This window comes from Meyerozyma guilliermondii, genomic scaffold (genome assembly GCF_000149425.1).
Source record: "Meyerozyma guilliermondii ATCC 6260 scaffold_7 genomic scaffold, whole genome shotgun sequence".
NCBI lineage: Eukaryota > Fungi > Ascomycota > Pichiomycetes > Serinales > Debaryomycetaceae > Meyerozyma > Meyerozyma guilliermondii.
In genome coordinates this window covers 627023-645827 of record NW_001809794.1, presented here as the reverse complement: position 1 = coordinate 645827, position 18805 = coordinate 627023, and the positions used below count along the sequence as shown (strand labels likewise).

Genomic DNA, 18805 nt, shown 5'->3' with positions numbered 1-18805 from the left:
CTCGGCCGTTGTTTACCCTGGAGGTTTTGACCGCTGTCCGTCGGCTGATCTGAGCCGATGCAACAGTCGGCTGCGACGGACCGAGACGAGCCGCACATGGAACCTGTAAAATAAGTGCAGGTTGGACATGCGCATTAATTGTTTTTTTTTTTTGTGGGTTTTTGATGCACCATGCATGGAAATCGCTGCGGCTAGGTTTGCGAATAGAAAATAAAAATAAGGTTTACAAAAAAAAAAAATTGAAATTGCACTGGGAAACTGCGTGACATTGCATTGCAAGGAGGGGCTGGAATGCTCAAACCTTAATTTAGATTCAACTTACGGTGTTGCTCTACTATGATATTGCTCTATCGTCATTCTCATTTATTCATTCTAGGCTCATCTATGCGATGCGGCTGTGGTGTAACTGTGATCGTAGCCAACTGTGAGTGGAGGCGGCGGCGGGAATGAGGAAGATGTGGGTGATCCTAATGCAGATTCCGATTTCATGTCCGGTTGTTGCTTCTTGATCGCGATTCTCCTGCCGTTTTTGCCCTTGCAAACCTTATTATTCAACACCTCGGCCGCAGCTAATGCTGCCCCCTTTCTCTTAACCAACTTGGCATGAAACAACCCACATGCATTGCATAGCGTGCGTACCCCATTAGGTCCGCGTCTCCATTCCGGAGTTTCAGTGGTGCCCCATCGGTGGCATTTATTGCTCGGTTTATTAATCACTTCCGGGACACTATATTGTGAGTGTGGAGGAGTCGGAGGTGGCCGCTGGATGGTGTAGTATATCGGCTGGTAGTAATTTTGGCCATAGTTCACCGGTACAGGTGCCTGCGACCCACTTTGCTTCTGCTGAAATGGAACGTACAGGTATTGAGGAACATGGTGCATGACAGTTGCAGGCATCTGTCCATTATGGTGTACGTCATAAAACGGGGCTGATGGCGACGCCCTTATCAACGGAGTGGTGGCGCCGGAACTCGATGCAACACTGGGTGCCGACACGGAACTTGAAGCAGAACTAGAACTGGAACTGGAAACACTTGACTTGTTAAGTACATAATTAACTGGAGTAGACGGTTTTGGAAGCTCGAAAGGTTGTCTGGAAGTATAGTGTCTTAAACTAGAAGCAGATGTCAATTCACTTATGGAAGGTAATTTGATCCTTGTAGATGTAGGTAGCTGTGGCGGTTTACTTTCGAATGTACTGGAGCACATTTTTCAAAATAGGCTTGGTGGTTAAAAATTAGATTAGAAGTTTGGCGTAACCAGGGGATGAGGCTACTTATATATGCAGTTAAAATTGGACTCCGGACGGTTTATTCCGGAACTGTAATTACAGAAATAGCGCTCGCCAAAATCTGCACCTCAGGCACAACTACTGCGACCGAGGCAACTGCAGGCTGCATAGAACCGCAGGGATGCATGCAAGAATATACGCTCGGGGCACGTGACTCCCCCCACCCCATGTTTCATTGGACCCTCACAAACCACAAGAACAAATACAACTTAAAGCGCGTTTAAAAACAGCTGTAGATTAACCACCAACTATAGATTCTTGTGAATGAAGACCGTTTTATCAAGTTGAAGTATTGCCCATTTTAGCTTGGTGAGACCAGTCAAACTACCGGCCAGGCGCAAAGATGGTGCAATGTATCTCCGCGCGATTACTTCCGGCCATCAATGAAGGCTATGCATTTACGGGCATATCCCCGAGGTAGATCGTCGAGATCATCCGCTTTTTTTGTGCTGTAATTCAGGTAAAAAAAGGTGCATGGCGCGACCTTACCCATTGGGTTGCCAACCGAGGTAAGCCGCAGATTTTCCTCAACTACCGCATGCATAGCGCGCGCGTAGATGCATGAGCCAGAAATAGAAGTCGATAAGCAAGTGACATAGAATGATAATTGCATATGCCATATATGTGCAGCTAAATCATGCAGAAAACCATCAAAAGGTTGTTTCCTACAATCATCAACAATTTTCCGATTCTTCCTTTTCTTCCCGTCTAACTGTGCTCACGGAGATGCCAGCAACATTATTTTTTGACTTCCAAAAATTGGCCTTGTTTGGCCCAGCTGCGCTGTTTCAGTCGTTTGACAACGGTGCTTAAAATGCAGCTCGGTAATCGAAACCGCGGTAAAGCAAGTGGTACCGAAAAGGAACCGGCCCGATTGACCGGTGAGATCTGACGGCCAAGCCAAATCGTACCACTCCAATGTGGCCCAACTTATCGTAGGAATTCCGATGCACATTTTAGCGATGTTACATTGCGCGCAAATTTGCTAGCCGATGGTGCATTGATATTGCATTTATGGTGCATTCGCGAAAAGTGTGTGGACGGCATGTGCGCTCCGCCAGCAAAGCGCTTAAAAGAATAGTCCCGGAAGATGGCCGGGAAGGTGGCCCGAGTCCGAGCCACATAAAATACTGTAACGGTAAAGGTTTCACTCAACACGTTTTTACAACACCGTATCGATACCTCGCGTAACCTTACTGAGGTTTCGAATCTTCACCTGCACGAACGACGGGTGTTCCATGCACCTTCCTGCCTCTAATGCCTGTTTTGGCGGCGGGGTAGATGCGGCATACAGTTTCCAGCCGCGCAGTTTAGTGCGACTAGATGCCGGGACCTGCCTAGTGGCCAACTCAATCTTAACGCGCATTTCAGCAAGATCGATTCCTTAATTAAACCACAACGAGGCAAAATTAGGTGAATGTGGCGCTTAAACCGCTTAAATTTTCGCTGCAAAAAGCCATGATATACGTGCCATCTGCCACAACATTATATATCGTATTCAAGCATTTTGCTATTGTATGATCCCATTGAATGTCGGCGAACAATCTCGGCTTCAAACTTGTGTTCCATTACGTCGATGTACGTACATGCCAAGACGGATGGTGAAATGCAAAAAAAAAAAATGCGCCTTTGGGAATTGCATGGGGCAATTAATGCCGGGTTGACTCCGATCTTGACATCGCCATACGGGACAAAAGCATCTGAAATAACCCGTTTCAGATGGTGCGTAAACCCGCCATCAAACTCAATTTTGGTAGGTAGGTGCATGCGTCTCATATGCCCAGACCATCTGCACGCGGTAAGATCATGCCGGCCAAGTTCCACACGGGCACGGGCTACAACCACCGCACGCGACGCACATCACGCGACTGCCGGAACTCGTCGCTGGTGTCCGCTGATTTTAATGGATCTTGGTGTTTGGGTGGGAAAGCGTTTAGCTGGGTTTGTGGGTGTTTGGGCTTGTGGTGTTGGGCCTCCTACACTTCTCACCAATCGCGAACGTCAAGTCTCCATCATGACAGACACTGCCGCCTATGAATATCCTGCCATTCGTAAGTCTTTTCAACGTTTCCAAATTATGTTTGCATGCAGAATACTAATCCAGCATCGCAGAGCGATTTAGATGCGCATGACGTGCCATTTCTTCACAGAGACCAATGTGCAGCCCATTTGATCACCTACTATAAATGTCTTGACAAGGGTACTTCTTTCTGTTCCAAGGCCAAAGACGAGTTCTACAAGTGCCAGTATACGTTGTTGAAGCAGAGGCTTGAAAAGTAGGAGAGAAGAACAAGAAATAAAGAAGAATAAGAAGAAGAATGAAGAACAAGAAATAAAGAAGAATAAGGAAGAAGAAGAAGAAGAAGAAGAAGAAGAAGAAGAAGAAGAAGAAGAAGAAGAAGAAGAAGAAGAAGAAGAAGCATGGAGGCTGAGTCGTAGAGACAGTGCTACCGCTCATTCTATGGTTCCATAGTCATAAGATGAATAAATATCACATAGAAGTGGCTACAATGAACTGAAGAAAAGGTCAAGAAAAAGTCAATTGACCTCAACTTGACTTTTAACACAATATGTTTCAATGTCCATTAAGATGCCTTCGATATTTCCTCAAATCTCCATTATCTCTTATATATCTCTTATTCTATCTTCATCTCTGTCTTCGTCTTTTCATCCGTCTCTCGTCCTGCACACACCCCCATGATTTTCGCCAATCTCAATTGGTTCTTCATCATGTCTGTCACCGAGTTCCCCCCTCTTCTTTCCGAGGACGATTTACAAAAGTACAAGGTTCCCTTGCGCTGGAGAGACCGCTGCGCAGCATACTTTGCTCTTCACCAGATTTGTTTGATTCGTCAATCGGCTAATTCCTCGGTTCTGTGCAAACATGATAAACACTCGTGGGAAGAATGTGAAAATTTGGACTTTATAAGAAGACAAAAGGAGTTGAAGGAGGCCAAGGAGCAGAAGAGGGCTCAGATGTAGTTAGCATAATACATGAATAGGCGAGCGAAGCGAGCATGACAAATGAATGAAACTGAAAGAAGACAATCAAAAGAGACTAATTTTTGAAGGAACTTACGCTTTGTGTACTAAGTGATCAGTCTCTTCAGTCTCTTCAGTCATTTCAGTCATTTCAGTCTTGTTCTTTTTGTCAATTCTCACAAATATCACAACTATTTCATTCTTCAATTGGACTGAGCTATTAGCCACCAGCCACTTTTCCATTACTTGGTTGCATTTCTGTCTTTTCCTCTGCATTTTCTTTCTTTGTGTCTTCTTTTGTCGCTACCTCCCTTTTTCCTGTTCTACTTTCCACTCTTCTACGTTCTACATTAAGCTACATTCTACCATCCTCATCTCTCTTCACTTTTACTTTCTCTTTTTGTTCGACAACTTGTCGGCCCGGACCTAGATCCACGCAGTGACAAGCCGTCGGTCGCTCTGTCTCCGCTGTCCACACTCCATACCGATTTACGCGGTACCAAGCTCTATCAATATTTCGGAGTTATCTATCTGAAGAAACAGCGAGAAAAAACGAATATATAGTGGCGGTCTGAAAAGTACGCCGCGACGTAAGCGACATACCGCTTACCCCAAAAGAAAACAGAAGACCAATTGAACAAGGTCTACTAGATGCATAGCTTAGACACTACTTGGACATTAGCCAGGCACCACTTTCACAGAATTAAATCAACATCCAATCTCATTTTTTTGGTCTCTTCTCAGTATGGCTCCTAGCGTGACCGCAGCCCATTTTCCTCCTTATTTTCGCAGTACCATTGTCGCAGCCCATTCGCGGCAATAATTCGCACTTCTAATCACCATGGCAAAGAAGGAGAACCAACAATTAAAGGTCGTTTCCGGCGAACCAGTAGAGTTAGACGACGAAATCGACTCTACCAAGCCCGCTGAATCCAAAGAATCCACTACGAAAACCCCAAATGAAACAGAAACAAAAACAAATTCAGATTCAAAAATCCCGGCCCCCGCTGGCGATATTGCTGTGACTGAAAAGGATTCAAAAGAAACCGATAAGGAGACCAAGACGTCTACTACAGAAGAGAACGCCACCAAGACCACTTCAGACACAAAACCAGACACGAAAGACGTTGGTGGGGACAAATTGGACAACAAACTAAACAAATCCGGTGACGAAAATGCGCCTCCACCGCCTCCAAGACCAATTTCGCCTGTAACCCAAATCACCAAGGACCTCAAGGACGCGTTCCCCAACATCGAGGACAAGTACATTACCGCTGTGCTTGTTGCCTCGGAAGGAAAACTCGATCCCGCTTTCAATGCGTTGTTGTACATTTCTGACCCCACGTTCAAACCGGACATTCCCGTGCCTTCCGCCTCCGCTGGGCCTCCGCCGCCCCCCAAGGGGTTGACAGACGACGAGAAGTTGGCGAGGAAGCTCCAGAAGGAATTTGAGCGGGAAGATCGTCGCCAGAGAGCCGCCAGGGACGCTCGTAGAAAGGGCCGGCCGGTGCCTCCACGGCCTCAAGATTCCGACGAAAGTCCTGATGAATTCGGCCAGATTAAGGAGACATTCACACAGGGATTCGAAGAGGCTCGTTCAACATTAAATGGCTGGGTGAGTGGACTTACTCGGAAATTTCAGGAACCCAACGATCAGAGCGGAACCAACCAGAGCCCCAAACTTTTCGGAGCGTTGGGCGGCTCGTCCTTCAACAGCAGCGAACGTAAGTCTGGCTTCGACAAAGACCCCGAGATCCTCTCCAACGATTTCCACACCAAAATCAGCATGAAAGACGAACAAGAAACGGCGCCTCAACTTCCTAAACGCCAGGAAAATAAATGGCAGCCATTGAACCCGGATGTGCCCGTCAATCTGGATGCATTTTTGGTGACGGACAGCGAGGACGAAGAGGAGGGAAGAAAGAAGTGAGAGAAGAGAGGAGGTGAAGGTGAAGGTGAGATCGAGAGTGAACGTGAGAATGAGAGTTTCAAGAGAAGTGCGAAATGAGAGTGAAAAGTCAGTAAGTGATAATGAACATGATAAATAACAGAAGTATACTACAGCTCCACAACAATCTTATTTCTTCTTGTCGTTTAATGTTTATTGGCGATACAACTCCTCCTATATACACGCCATTTCGTCATGTCGTCATAAATACATCATGTTCGGAACAAATTGAGCGTCCGAAACATGGGTTTTTCGCCCCGCCCGTTCAAGCACTGCTGAACGTCGCCAAGGCTATGATGATATCGACTCCAGTCCACCACCGGCGCCGTCAACACCCGCGCTGGCCGCGGCAACTTGAGGTCGCCCTTGACCAACTTTAGGAAAAAATCGCGGGTTTGTTCGTCGTTTTGTAGCCGGAGCGTCTCCAACTCGCGGATATCATTCTCGATACGTTCCTTGTGTGCTTGAAGTACCCGGAGTGACGATGTAAGTGCCACGTAATCGGCGTTGTTCTGAAGATTATGAGGATCATGGCGGCTGCGTTCCAAGCTCGCCTGCTGTTCTTCAAAGTCGTCCTCCTCGTCCTTGGGAGTCAACAACGGCGAGTTCTCATAGTGGCGATTATTAGAAAGTTCAAACGTAACCGATTTCTGCCGCGGTCTTGGAGGCGACAGTGTTTGTGTGTCAGATGGGGGTGGAGATCTCTCCTGCTGATGCTTCTTGTAGTTGGGGCGAATCTTTTTCAAGTTACTGTTGGTAATATCTTCCAACTCTGCCTTTCTCTTTGTTTTTTGCGGTGGTTTTGCCGCCACCTTAATTGCCATTTTTCACCGTGGCTGGACTCGAACCCGTGTATATGTGGAAAGTAAGGAAATGCGGTAAGGCAACGTAAGGGCGTTGCAATCCGATATATGTAGACACCTGGCTCCCTAGGGTGACAAAAAGCCTGGGATGAGAAGGAAGGTATTTTAGTTTTGGAGGAGGGGATACGTCGATGGCGCTTGTCGCGACAATAAGGGGCGGGTTACCCGGCCGATGTCTGGGTGTTCTGCAGCAATCGGAGTACGATTCGCCGTATGTGGCACCGGTGGCCGCACGCGCCCGTTGTGGGCTGATGCGTGGAACCTGCACCACGGAATATATGCACAGAATCCGATTCTCATTATTTTCTCTTTTTCTCTTCTTCGATTCCTTTTGCTTCGTCTTTCTTCTCAATCTTCTGCAAGTTCTTGATATAGCCCACTGCGCGATTGGCATCGGACTTCATATCCTGAGCCTGGATCTTCCACTTGTAGAAAAATCCGTGTTTCTGTCGCAATTCCTTGCGTTTTTTCTCCACTTCTCGATTTACAATTCCGACTTGCTCGTCGTATGGGATTCCCGCTTCGGCTTCGGCAATGGTTTCCTTGCCAAAGAGAAAATCAAAAACTCGACCATCACTCCAAAAAAATCCTTTTCTATCAACTATCCAATTTTTTCCAGAAGGCGCTTCTTTCAACACAAAAAAGAAAAGCGAGCTGTCTGCGGTGCCATAGAACCCACGTCCGGTCCACACTCTGCTCTTATGTTTGCGCAGGATATTGGCAAGTGGAATCGTATATACTGGAGTAGCGGTTCCAGGAACCAAAGGATAGGCGGTGAACCGTACATGTTCCACTGGTCCAGGAAGGTACCACATACGACGGATGAGCCGAGTGGGAAACTTGGCCACGGCAAAAGCTGCCACAAACATGGTAGCTCCAAAACCCAGATATTTGACCAAAGAAATGAACCATTCTCTTTTGCGAACTGGACCCGTCAACTCTCGCTCATTTTTTTCGTAGTCTTCGTTAGCTTGAAACCAGGCATATTCTGCCAAAACTATTCCATATACCGTAAACATAACTCCACAGCAAAAACATGCAAGAAAATAGAGCCGGTGGGGTTCCGCTTCGTAGATCAATTCCGGTTCTTTCTTCCTCTTAAGAATTTGAAGAACCTGACGAAACGTCATATTGGGTCCCACTTGAGGTACTCCCGGCCTGGGCAAAAGTGTGGGCACGTTTTCCTTGCCCAAGGGAAATTTTGGCATTCTTTGTTTCCAGCCATCAGATTGGGTGGATTCTCCAGGAATATGCTGTTTCAATTGTTTCCACTCGCCGGGTCCTGGAGCGTTTTTCCGAGTATCTGGGACTTGTGGCTTGTAGCGGACACCCAAAAGTGCCCGAAAAACCGTTCTGGGTGCTCTGAGAGCCTGGTGGGGGCCGATTAAGCGGAGCATAAAATGAGAGAAAAAACGAGATTTGTGAAACTGAAAATTTGATTGGGTGGATGGGTGGATTCTGAGAACGAGAATGGGTGGTTGCAACGAGGGAGTAGAAAACGAGAAATGGATCATTTAGATGAAGAAATGATTCATTTGTAGTTTAGATCTTGAGAGGTCCTCAATTGAATACTTCTCTCTCACACAATTTTCAATTGAAAATCTCTATTTTTCTCAGTGAATATCTTCTCGATCATATCTTCTTGATAATATCCTCGTGATAATATATTCACGATAACATCTTCTCGATAATTTCTGCTCGTTAATTTCTTCTCGATGATATCGTTGTGATAATATATTCACGATAATATCTTCTCGATAACCATATTATCTTCTCGATAACATCCTCGCGATAATTTATGCTCAATGATCTCTTCTCGATATCTTCTAGAATATCTTCTTCATCTCACTTTCAACATAGTTTTCACTCAAATCGAAATAATAATCCTTTCATGATTTCAATTGTAGAATTGTGGCATCTTCCTGTTCAAATCTCTCTTCTCTCAGTACAATTTTTCACTCAAATTCAAACCTCATTTTCTGGATATTCTGGAAGATCAAGTTCTCCATTCCTGGTCAAGATTCCCCGAAGAGTTTCAAGGAGACTTACTTGAAATTAACTCATTCTTTCATGGCAAGTACCAGAAATACTAATAACTTTTCAAGCTCTCGTTTTCCCTATCTTTGGAGCTTCTACCCAATTGCACTCAGTATTTTTCAATAATTACCATTTCCATCCTTCACCTCTTCGAGGCTTGCCTCTACCTTTTTCTTGGCTTCACCTGCGTTTCAGCTCGTTTCAACTGAACCGGATGAAGTCCCACATACTTTCCGTTCATCTCTTTAAAGGCACGAAGATAGTCTTCAGCACTGGAAAAAGCCACAAATCCGTACCCCTTGTTCTTGTCTGTGCGCTTGTCTCGCGGAACCCTTGCCTTAACAAAAGAAGGGTACTTTTCAAACGCTTCTACCAAAAGTTGGTCGTTTGCATCGGGGCCCAAATTGCCCACAAAGAGCCGAAAATGGTTGGGATCCCATTCCACCAACGTGTCATCTTTCCAAGATTTGCCATTGGCACTGCGGCGAACTGTCTTGCTTGGTTTGGAAACCTTTGAATAAGGCGAGTTTTCAGAACCTTTATGTGGAAGTTTATCAGAAACTTTAGAAACTTTACCGGAAGTATTATATTGACCACGTTGGTGAACAGTATCCGGTCGAGCTTGGTTTTGAACAATTTCCGGTCGAGTTTTGTTCTGAAAATGACCTTCATATTGACCACTCTTTTGTGCCCCATGGAGGTAGCTGGCTGCCCTAGAACCTCCCGCGAGTCTTCTGTCCGATGATTTAGACATAAGAACTTTCACTACTCCAGAATCTTTCAAAGTTTCTCCAGAACTAACTCAATTTATCTCTTTAGAATTACTTTCAATTACTCCAATTCTCAAGTAAAATCTCCAGAGCTCACCTCTGAGTTCCTTCAGAATTCTGAATTTCGCGCGCACCGATCTCATCTCATCACCTCCACTCCATCGCATCATGTTCATCCTCTCCGAGGTGTCGGACATCGTCAAAATCCCGCCCCACACATTCCACATCCCCATAAACGAAGCCGTGACCAACGAGCTCCACAAAAAATACGCAAACAAAGTAATTGCAAATTTGGGCTTGGTGGTTGCCGTATGGGACTTGCTGGAAATTCACGATGGACAGCTCAAACCGGGCGACGGAGCTTCTTTTGTCAAGGTCCGGTTCCGGTGCGTGGTATGGAAGCCTTTTGTGGGCGAAATTTTGTCGGGATGGGTGACACAATGTACGGCCGAAGGCATCAAAATCGGGATGCGATTTTTTGATGAAATATTTGTCCCTAAAAACTACTTTTTCGAAAACTGTGAGTTTAAACCAGTCGAAAAAGCTTGGGTGTGGAAGCCGGACGATGAAACTGAGTTGTATATTGATGTAAATGAAAGGGTGCGATTTCGAGTCGAAGAAGAGGTTTTCCTGAGCATTAAACCTCGGCCTACAAATCAGGATAATCAAGAGGAAGACAACAAGGTCCCACCGTATGCATTGATTGCATCGTGTCAGACCGACGGCATGGGCTGTGTCTCGTGGTGGGATTAAGAAAGACAGTACTAATTATATTGCATATACTGGCTGGTGGAGCTGAACTTGAGGTTGCCTTTGATCACCTTTTCCACCGCCTTCAAAAAGTCCTTTTCTGTAGCAACTTTTCTTCGAGCACGTATAGCAAACATCCCTGCCTCCGTACACACCAGTCGCAACTCGGCTCCGGTAGCGTTGGGACACAACCGGGAAATCAATTCCCATCGAATGTCCTTTTCACAGCTCATGGTCTTGGAATGAATACGGAAAATGTTGGCGCGGCCCTCAAGGTCTGGCAACGAAAATTCTACCTTTCTATCGATTCTTCCAGGACGCAACAACGCCGGGTCAAGAGTGTTGGGTCTATTGGTTGCAAACATCACCTTGATGTTACCACGGGGGTCGAATCCGTCTAATTGTGTGATCAACTCCAACATGGTTCTTTGCACCTCGTTGTCACCACCAGCGCCGTCGTCGAAACGAGCGCCTCCAATGGCATCGACCTCGTCAAAGAAAATAATGCATGCTTTTTTCGTCCTGGCCATTTCGAAGAGTTCGCGCACCATTCTGGCACCCTCACCAACGTACTTTTGCACCAATTCGGAGCCAATGACACGAATGAACGTGGCGTCGGTTCTGTTGGCTACCGCACGCGCACAGAGCGTTTTCCCGGTGCCCGGAGGACCATAGAGTAATATACCTTTCGGAGGATCAATGCCCAATTTGACAAACCGTTCCGGCAGCAACAACGGCAATTCCACCACCTCACGTAACTTTTCGATCTGTTCTTTACATCCGCCCACATCGCTGTACGTCACGTCCGGCTTTTCTTCGACTGTCATCATGGTAACACTGGGATCGATCCGAGGAGGAAGCGGAAGCTGAATCTCGTACTTTTGCCTATCGACCCCAACTCTCATTCCCTCCTCGATATCCGTGGGTGACACTCTTTCGCCCAACCCCACCACAAACTTGGCTATCTGCTTGATGTTGATCACATACTTGGCCTTATTATCAGCATTTTGAATGACTAAATCCAGTGACGGAGGCGCCACCGCCTCGATGATTTTTGTGCACCGAGCAACTTGTAACGGCTGTTCTTCCGACATTCTCTGTTTGTCTCCCCGTACATCCCATAAGTGAGGTGGCGCGAGACCAGTATCCAGCTCCTTAATACCTATATTTTCCTTAATTCGTTCTTCGATCGTCTTCAAATCTTGCTCGATTTGCTTGAGAGCCGCGGCATAAGGAGCAGCTCCGTAAGTCTTAAGAACCTTGATATCGCCTTCACTCAATGGTGTGATCTTTTCGGGCGCGTCATCTTCGTCGGGAGCTACGTATTTGTCCCAATCGGCTTTGGGAGGCATGGCAGTGAAGTGGCGACAATCGAGTGCGGAAGGTTACAATAGAATACAGGAAAATCAAAAATCACCAGAGTATATGCAGGAAGAAAAAGAGTAGAAGAACTGTATGAATCGTTAATCATTAGTATGTATGTTATAGCAACTGCTTCACTTCCCCCACCATCTCCCGCTGAGCCAGACCCAATTCCGTGGTGTCGCCGTTGGCATCGGATCTTATCAGGAGCATTGCAAAGTCCGCAAGTCTTTGCTGGAACCGGTCCACTTTGGAAGCATAAGGGCCATTTTGTCGGCTTAAAAATTTCACAATATTCACAATTAGTTGAAGATTATTGTTAAAATCGGCAAACTCGGACGCCGGGTCGGTACTTTCCAAAATCCGCTGGAGTGAATCTAAAGTACATTTGATAACTCGGAAGAGCAGCTGGTACCAGAATAAGTTGTGCAAACTTAAACCACAATTCTTGTTATTTTCGCTGATGAGTAAGGTAAACGAGTTCAGCAAAAACTGAAGTGTGAACTGCGACAGGTGGCTCTCGGAAACTTGGTCCATTTCCACAAAAAGATAATAGTATTTCATGTTGACTTGAGAGACGTAATGTTGAAGCATTGGGCTGTCGCAGTAGCGGGTATGGATGATTTTGCTGGTGGAAATACGCCATTTTTCCAAGTCTCTGGCAAGGTCCTTGAGGCTCTCTTTCAGCGAAATCGCCAACTTGTGGCATACAAGTCGGTCCACTAGTTTGTAGTAGGATATTTCCTGGTTTATGACGTCGAGATTATTGTCTGGTTGACCATGGAGGGAGGCGGTTAGCGGGAAAGACAGGGAAATAAACTCGTCTGAAGGTATTTGGCTTGGTTTGTTGCGCAAAATACTCAATTCTTTATCGAAATTGTAAATAGACCAAAAAAGCCGCTGTGAAAGAACATCCTGGGTTTTGTACAAATCGAGTTGAACGGCTATTCTGTCTAATGCTCCCACGATACTCCAGCAGAGGTCCGAGTGGTACATGTGCAACGAGTAGATACCCAAAAGAAGAAGCAAGCGGACGTTTTCCAAATCCAGACTCTGGCTCATGTCAAAGTCGATAATGTCTACAATTGACTCGATGATTTTTTCGCTGAAAAATGTGGAAAAGGTGTTCGACTTGGTGTTGGAATCGTGTATAAGCAGGCCTATGGCCATCACAAGGTAGCCGTCGAGATTGACAATGGCTTCTTGGTCGAAATTTATGCGGCTAAACCACGAGAAAAACCGGGTTTGCGAAATGAACGGATACTTGGTTCCATAATTGACAAAAAAGCTGTTGGCAAAAGTATGAGCTTTCTCCTCGGGAACAGAGTCCATGGTGATATACTCCTCACGTAAATTCATGGGAGTTGAAGGAATCAACGCTCGAAGAGCAGAACGCTTCGCAATCAGTGCCCGATGGCTCAACCGACGAGCACCCAACTTTGGAGACTCTGTGCCGTTCGAGAGCAACGACGGAACAGAAGTATGGCTTCTGGAGCCGTTCACAGGCCCATCTATAACATGGAACCGTTCTGGTGTTGGTTCGGATGAATTTGTCGTTTCTGTTTTTCTTCGCTTGGCCTTCTTGTCTTCATATTCACATTCGCTACCCAACCTGGTGCAGTGGGAGCATCGAGGAAACTCCCTGGAACACTTCTTTTTGAGCCGGTAGCATCTATTACAGCTGTTTGCAAAATGCGACGGTGGTTCATAATCAGAATTTGTGTCTTTATTTTCTTGAATAGTTGGTCCAGATGCCTGCAAAGGCTCCGCCGTGCGCACAGCCGACTCTGTTTGAGTCACAGAGCCCAAACGGAACTTTGTGGCCATGGCGCCGTTGCCCATGGGCCGCTTGTAGTAAAAGCTCATAAAGAGAAGTTTGCGGCGGAGAAAATATCGCGGCGGCGCCGACGGTGGGCGGGTGCGAAATTGCCCGAATGGGAAAGTGGGCCGGAAACGGAGCATGTTACGAATAGAAAGGTTAGAACAATGTAACTCAAAACCATTATTATTTCATTAATCATTCGGTCAAAGCCAATTCGGACTCAACGTCTCAAAAATTATTTAATATCTTTTTTTCAACTTTTTTACTTTTTACTTTTTCACTTTTTTCATTCCAATCTTCACTTTATTCCTTCTCTATTTACAATGCATATGCCGCCTCTCCTTTTTCAGTTTCCGCCTCTCCTTCCTCCATCTCCCTCTGCTTGGCAAACTCCTGTCTGGCCCTCAGGCGCAAATCGTCCAACAAAAATGTCTGGTCTCGAGGATTAATTGGTGGTAAGGCTTCGTGAGAAACGAGCCCCAACGGCCAGTGTTCGTCGTCTCCTTTGCGCCACAAACTCTCCCACATGAGCCTGGTGTTCTCCAACTCAAATTCCTCAATCACATGTGCAAGATCGGCTATGGCTTCTTGCAGATATATTGGTCTGTACTGGCCAGAGTACCATAAGTTTCCCTCGTCGTTCAATTTACGCATTTGTTTCAATTCTTTCTTTTGGTGGATGTCCCGCGCTCTCCGGAGATCCACCAAGCCCTTGTAGGCGGCCACAGCGTATTCATAATTGTCGAAATTTGCAACACACATAATTCTCCAAAGATCATTTCGACGACTGGGTCTTCTGTTTTCCCAGTTGGGACGTGGAAATTGCTGGTCTATTTGACTTTGGTGGTACGCGGGCACCTGTGAGTACAAAACCTGGCCCGAAAACAAGTTTTTAAACATGAATACTTGAGGAGCCATTTCGAGCCGTTGCAAATCCGCCTCTGATTTCTCGCCCTCGGCTATCCGTGCGCCCAAAACTTTCCTGGACTTCATCTGCTCGATGAGGAACTTCCTCATGCGCTTTTCAGCTCTCATTCGCATTGGCATGGTGGCGGGTGTGGGTAGCTAAAAGACGGTTTGCAAGCTGACGAAATTCAATTTTTCAACAGAGTCGTGCGCGCACAAAAATATAGAACCAAAAAAATTCCAATTAAAAGGAATAACCAGAAAGGCCATTGGCACAAGAAGAAGACGACGCAATCACTCTGGACCCACTAACCTATAGTTTTTCAAATTTGAACTTTTCTGAGGAATTTCCTTACCCCACAACCAAGTCACGTGACACCACCCACCAGTTTCATCGCTGCTCAGCTACACGTCAATGGCCACTTTTTCGACGGTAATCCAGGTTGTGCCGTTTTTCTGTTTTCAGGCGGCTGTCTTCGGGTGGACATTCAAGTATGCGTTGTCGTCCAGTATACTTGAGTCTTATGGGCTGGGAGTAACTGCTCGAAAAAAAGATATCAACAATTATATCTATGATAATTTCAACAAGCGATACGGTCTCAAGTTGATCCTGGTGGACGTATCGACGCTACAAAACGATGTGGACGAGAAAGAAAACTTCAAACGACACGGATATAAAGTTATGTCACTGGTGTCAAACTTGCAGGATGCAGTGGTTCGTGCAGCGTTCGCTGCATGCACATGCAGCAGTGTATCGATGATTGTACTAATGATGTGTGAATTGGGAGGTTTCATGGCTGAGCTGGCTCGGGCCATACTTTTTGTCATCACGGTGGATACGTTGATCATTCTACTTACTATGGTGTTGCCATATTTGACAATGTCGATTTTAATTGACGAATCGGTGTTTCCCACCAAACCGAGAACAAGAATAATTGCAGCCATTTGCTATATATTGTGGTTCTATGTCCTCCACAAGTTCAGCGATTTGTCCCAGACATTCACTCCGGCCTCGACATACGATACCCGGTCAATTATAGAACGCAAAGTGAATCAAGTAGCAATTGCTGGTATTACTACCATGGCTATATTTTCAGGCATTGGGTCTGCTTCTACGGTTTCGGACCATGCAAAGTTGCTCAGGCGAGCGGTAGGCAGAGTTGGGTCGAGAAAGAAGATAATTACCGAAGCAGAACTCAATTCTCTCATCCAGTCGTATAATCATACTGCAGCCTTGGCGACTAAAAGAAGAGAAGAACTCGATAGAATGCTAGTTGCGCACGGAGGAACCATTTACAACAAGTCCAATGCCTCTACCGACTCGTTTGGCTCACCCAAAAAGAACAGATTGGGCGGAATTATTCATAAAGTACAGTCGTTTGCTAGCATGTCCAGCTTGGGACTCGGTAAGGAACAGCGAGATGAGCAGGAGCTCAGCAATGAAATTGACTCGTTGTGTACACTCCAGAACCACATTTACGACGAATTGACCAAAAAATTGGCATCTTTTGCAAGTCAAGAAGACGGTATGAAGCTGACTTTAGCCGGAATAATTGTTAAATTTTTCACATTTGGCTTTGCAGTTTACTGCGTTAATAGAATCGCAATTGTGGTTTTGGTGCGACTTCCTTCGAGGATGATTTATGGAGATGGAAGTAAAAAATCCGCTTCAAACTCACTGGATGCTCTTGCATTCACTTTAGCCCATCTAGTGCAACTTTTCATCGGAGAAGACACAATTTCCGAGATTCAACTCATCAACCAGATTGCACTTGCATTATCTGGAGGATTGTTCATTTGCACATTTACGTCGGTACTCAACACATTCAAGTCGTTTGCCAAATTTCTTCCCTCATTTACCAAAGTTTCTGACAAATCCAAAAACCACTTGAAGCATCTCGTCATTGCCGAGCTTTTGGGAGTGTATGTGATTTCTACCGGACTCCTCATTCGCACCAATCTACCCCAAAACCTCTCGGACCAAATCACAAGAATTCTTTCCTTGTCGGGATCTACCGTGTCTGCGGAAACCGGAATAACGGCCCGAGAAATACGGTTTATAGATAGTTGGTTCGACAAGATGTACGGGATTTCGTGTCTCGCGACCATTATTCTGCTCTGGCTTCGACATTTGATCGACGCCGAAGACACCACATACGACGAGGAGTCGTTGGTTGAGGACTTTAGCTACAAAACTTTATAGAATCAATAAGTCATTGAAAGTCCCCACTGGTGTTCCCCACAGGTGCGGCGGCGGATTGGCGCCGTAACTCCGCATCGTGCATATGCATATTTCAAAGCACATGCATGCTTGCGACCGGTATAACTTCAGCACCCTTGCTGCCTCAATCCAAATGGCTACTTTACAATTAACCAAGGAGTCTCACAAGGACCCCGCCAAGTTTCGGATCACGTATGAAGACGCAAATAGGGTGCTTGGAGAGAAAAAGACATGGGCGCGAGCTGATGGACCTGCGTTGAAAACCCTGTCCAAGGTTGCCATAATTGGCGGTGGATTTGGAGGTATTGCTGCTGCCATGAGATTCAAGAAACAAATGAAGGAAGAAGATTTTGTGATCTTTGAAAAACACGATCAATTTGGCGGAACTTGGTGGGCAAATACATACCCAGGATGTGCCTCGGATATACCTGCTTTATGGTACTCTTTTTATGATGAGCTTAACAAGAACTGGAGTGAGCTCCAGCCTCCACAGTACGAGATGGAGGAGTATATCTTGCAAGTGGTGAAAAAGTACAAGCTTGAAGAGAAGGCAAGGTGCAAAAGTGCCATCGAAAAATTTGTGTGGGATGACGAGAATAGCGAATGGGTACTTCATGGTGTTAATCTTGAAAACGGTCAAGCAATTGAGCACAGGTCCAAGATAGTGGCTCTGGCTCGCGGAGGCTTGGTTATGCCCAACCAATTCCGGGCCAAAGGGTTGGAAAATTTCAAAGGTGTATATATGCATTCTGCACTTTTCAACCACGATGTTTCCTTCAAGGGAAAAAAAGTTGTGGTTATTGGAAATGGATGTTCAGGCAACCAATTGGTTCCAGCATTGGTCAAGGACTATGAACCTGAAAGTGTGGTGCAAATTGTTCGTTCCAAGCACTATATCATGCCTCCACTTCCCTCGGCTCTCCACAAGCTTTACCAGCTACTTCTGTTTTCCAGAATTGGTTTGGTGATTGTTCGACTTCTTATTGTGTTTGGAGCGGAATTGAGGTACCCCATGTATGCTGGCGACGGTTTTTTTGCAAGGTTGATCCGCCGAGCTTGCACCAGAGCATCATTGAGGTACATGAACAAGTATTGTCCTGACGAGTACAAGCAGTACATCATTCCCGACTATAAGATCGGGTGCAAAAGAATCATTTTCGACAAGTATTATATGCCAATTCTTCGTGATTCTCGACTTCGAATCCAAGGTGGAGATATTAGCCATATCGAAGAACATGGTGTGGTCATGAAGGATGGAACCAAAGTGCCTGCGGACATCATAGTGGCCTGTACCGGCTACGATATCAAGGAAAATGCACTTTCCGCTAAAATTATTGGCAGAAATGGAAAAGATGTGGGAGAATTATGGGACGAAGAAGGTGGAATTTCAGCTTATGAAACCACCATGATCAAAGGGTGTCCCAATATGTTCCTTGTTGCCGGACCCAATTCTGCTACCGGACATGCATCCGTGGTGATGGCTATAGAGAATTGCTGTAGTTACATTATGAAGGTAACTCAACCTATTCTTGCTGGAAAATATGCTTCAGTGGAGGTTCTGCCCAAGGCATATGACAATTGGTTTGTAACCGTACAAAAGAAATTGTCCACAGCGGTATTTGGAACCAAGTTTGGTGGCTGTGTATCGTGGTATACTGAGGAAGGAGTGAATCTGACTGCTTATCCATGGTCGCAGATTGTCTATTGGTGGAGAATGAACCATCCAAAGTGGAATGAGCTTGTGTATGAAAAGCCGAAGCAAAAATAGGCCATTGCAATGAAATTGAGTGTTGTGTCAAGAGTCTGAGACATACTGTGGGGTAATTTTTGGAGTCGATATTGGGTGCAAAAAG

At 45.7% G+C, this 18805-nt stretch overlaps 14 protein-coding genes across 14 annotated transcripts; 7 read left to right on the top strand and 7 right to left on the bottom strand. All coding sequences in view use genetic code 12, as the record gives it.

The window, feature by feature from the left end:
* Positions 1–378: 378 nt before the first annotated feature.
* On the bottom strand, positions 379–1209 carry BRG1 (GATA-type transcription factor BRG1; the record flags this gene model as incomplete). The annotated part of the gene is made up of 1 exon (XM_001482463.1): positions 379–1209. The coding sequence occupies one exon, from the start codon at positions 1207–1209 to the stop codon at positions 379–381; it is 831 nt and encodes a 276-aa protein (XP_001482513.2).
* Positions 1210–2867: 1658 nt separating this feature from the next.
* On the top strand, positions 2868–3413 carry PGUG_05532 (uncharacterized protein; the record flags this gene model as incomplete). The annotated part of the gene is made up of 1 exon (XM_001482462.1): positions 2868–3413. One exon carries the CDS (start codon positions 2868–2870, stop codon positions 3411–3413), a length of 546 nt encoding a protein of 181 aa, XP_001482512.2.
* A 1701-nt stretch (positions 3414–5114) lies between these two features.
* Positions 5115–6203, top strand: CUE5 (ubiquitin-binding protein; the record flags this gene model as incomplete). Its single annotated transcript, XM_001482461.1, has 1 exon — positions 5115–6203. The coding sequence occupies one exon, from the start codon at positions 5115–5117 to the stop codon at positions 6201–6203; it is 1089 nt and encodes a 362-aa protein (XP_001482511.2).
* A 230-nt stretch (positions 6204–6433) lies between these two features.
* On the bottom strand, positions 6434–7045 carry PGUG_05530 (uncharacterized protein; the record flags this gene model as incomplete). The annotated part of the gene is made up of 1 exon (XM_001482460.1): positions 6434–7045. The coding sequence occupies one exon, from the start codon at positions 7043–7045 to the stop codon at positions 6434–6436; it is 612 nt and encodes a 203-aa protein (XP_001482510.2).
* Positions 7046–7215: 170 nt separating this feature from the next.
* PGUG_05529 (uncharacterized protein) lies at positions 7216–8472 on the top strand (the record flags this gene model as incomplete). Its single annotated transcript, XM_001482459.1, has 1 exon — positions 7216–8472. The coding sequence occupies one exon, from the start codon at positions 7216–7218 to the stop codon at positions 8470–8472; it is 1257 nt and encodes a 418-aa protein (XP_001482509.2).
* Positions 7384–8598, bottom strand: PGUG_05528 (uncharacterized protein; the record flags this gene model as incomplete). The annotated part of the gene is made up of 1 exon (XM_001482458.1): positions 7384–8598. One exon carries the CDS (start codon positions 8596–8598, stop codon positions 7384–7386), a length of 1215 nt encoding a protein of 404 aa, XP_001482508.2.
* Positions 8599–9284: 686 nt separating this feature from the next.
* On the bottom strand, positions 9285–9875 carry PGUG_05527 (uncharacterized protein; the record flags this gene model as incomplete). Its single annotated transcript, XM_001482457.1, has 1 exon — positions 9285–9875. One exon carries the CDS (start codon positions 9873–9875, stop codon positions 9285–9287), a length of 591 nt encoding a protein of 196 aa, XP_001482507.1.
* A 184-nt stretch (positions 9876–10059) lies between these two features.
* On the top strand, positions 10060–10644 carry PGUG_05526 (DNA-directed RNA polymerase III subunit; the record flags this gene model as incomplete). The annotated part of the gene is made up of 1 exon (XM_001482456.1): positions 10060–10644. One exon carries the CDS (start codon positions 10060–10062, stop codon positions 10642–10644), a length of 585 nt encoding a protein of 194 aa, XP_001482506.2.
* An 11-nt stretch (positions 10645–10655) lies between these two features.
* Positions 10656–11993, bottom strand: RPT1 (proteasome regulatory particle base subunit; the record flags this gene model as incomplete). Its single annotated transcript, XM_001482454.1, has 1 exon — positions 10656–11993. One exon carries the CDS (start codon positions 11991–11993, stop codon positions 10656–10658), a length of 1338 nt encoding a protein of 445 aa, XP_001482504.2.
* On the top strand, positions 10897–11316 carry PGUG_05525 (uncharacterized protein; the record flags this gene model as incomplete). Its single annotated transcript, XM_001482455.1, has 1 exon — positions 10897–11316. One exon carries the CDS (start codon positions 10897–10899, stop codon positions 11314–11316), a length of 420 nt encoding a protein of 139 aa, XP_001482505.2.
* Positions 11994–12123: 130 nt separating the features above from the next.
* PGUG_05523 (Zn(II)2Cys6 transcription factor) lies at positions 12124–13965 on the bottom strand (the record flags this gene model as incomplete). The annotated part of the gene is made up of 1 exon (XM_001482453.1): positions 12124–13965. The coding sequence occupies one exon, from the start codon at positions 13963–13965 to the stop codon at positions 12124–12126; it is 1842 nt and encodes a 613-aa protein (XP_001482503.2).
* A 178-nt stretch (positions 13966–14143) lies between these two features.
* On the bottom strand, positions 14144–14872 carry PGUG_05522 (mitochondrial 54S ribosomal protein mL67; the record flags this gene model as incomplete). The annotated part of the gene is made up of 1 exon (XM_001482452.1): positions 14144–14872. The coding sequence occupies one exon, from the start codon at positions 14870–14872 to the stop codon at positions 14144–14146; it is 729 nt and encodes a 242-aa protein (XP_001482502.2).
* Positions 14873–15146: 274 nt separating this feature from the next.
* Positions 15147–16934, top strand: PGUG_05521 (uncharacterized protein; the record flags this gene model as incomplete). Its single annotated transcript, XM_001482451.1, has 1 exon — positions 15147–16934. One exon carries the CDS (start codon positions 15147–15149, stop codon positions 16932–16934), a length of 1788 nt encoding a protein of 595 aa, XP_001482501.2.
* An 82-nt stretch (positions 16935–17016) lies between these two features.
* PGUG_05520 (flavin-containing monooxygenase) lies at positions 17017–18720 on the top strand (the record flags this gene model as incomplete). The annotated part of the gene is made up of 1 exon (XM_001482450.1): positions 17017–18720. The coding sequence occupies one exon, from the start codon at positions 17017–17019 to the stop codon at positions 18718–18720; it is 1704 nt and encodes a 567-aa protein (XP_001482500.2).
* Between the last annotated feature and the right edge of the window lie 85 nt (positions 18721–18805).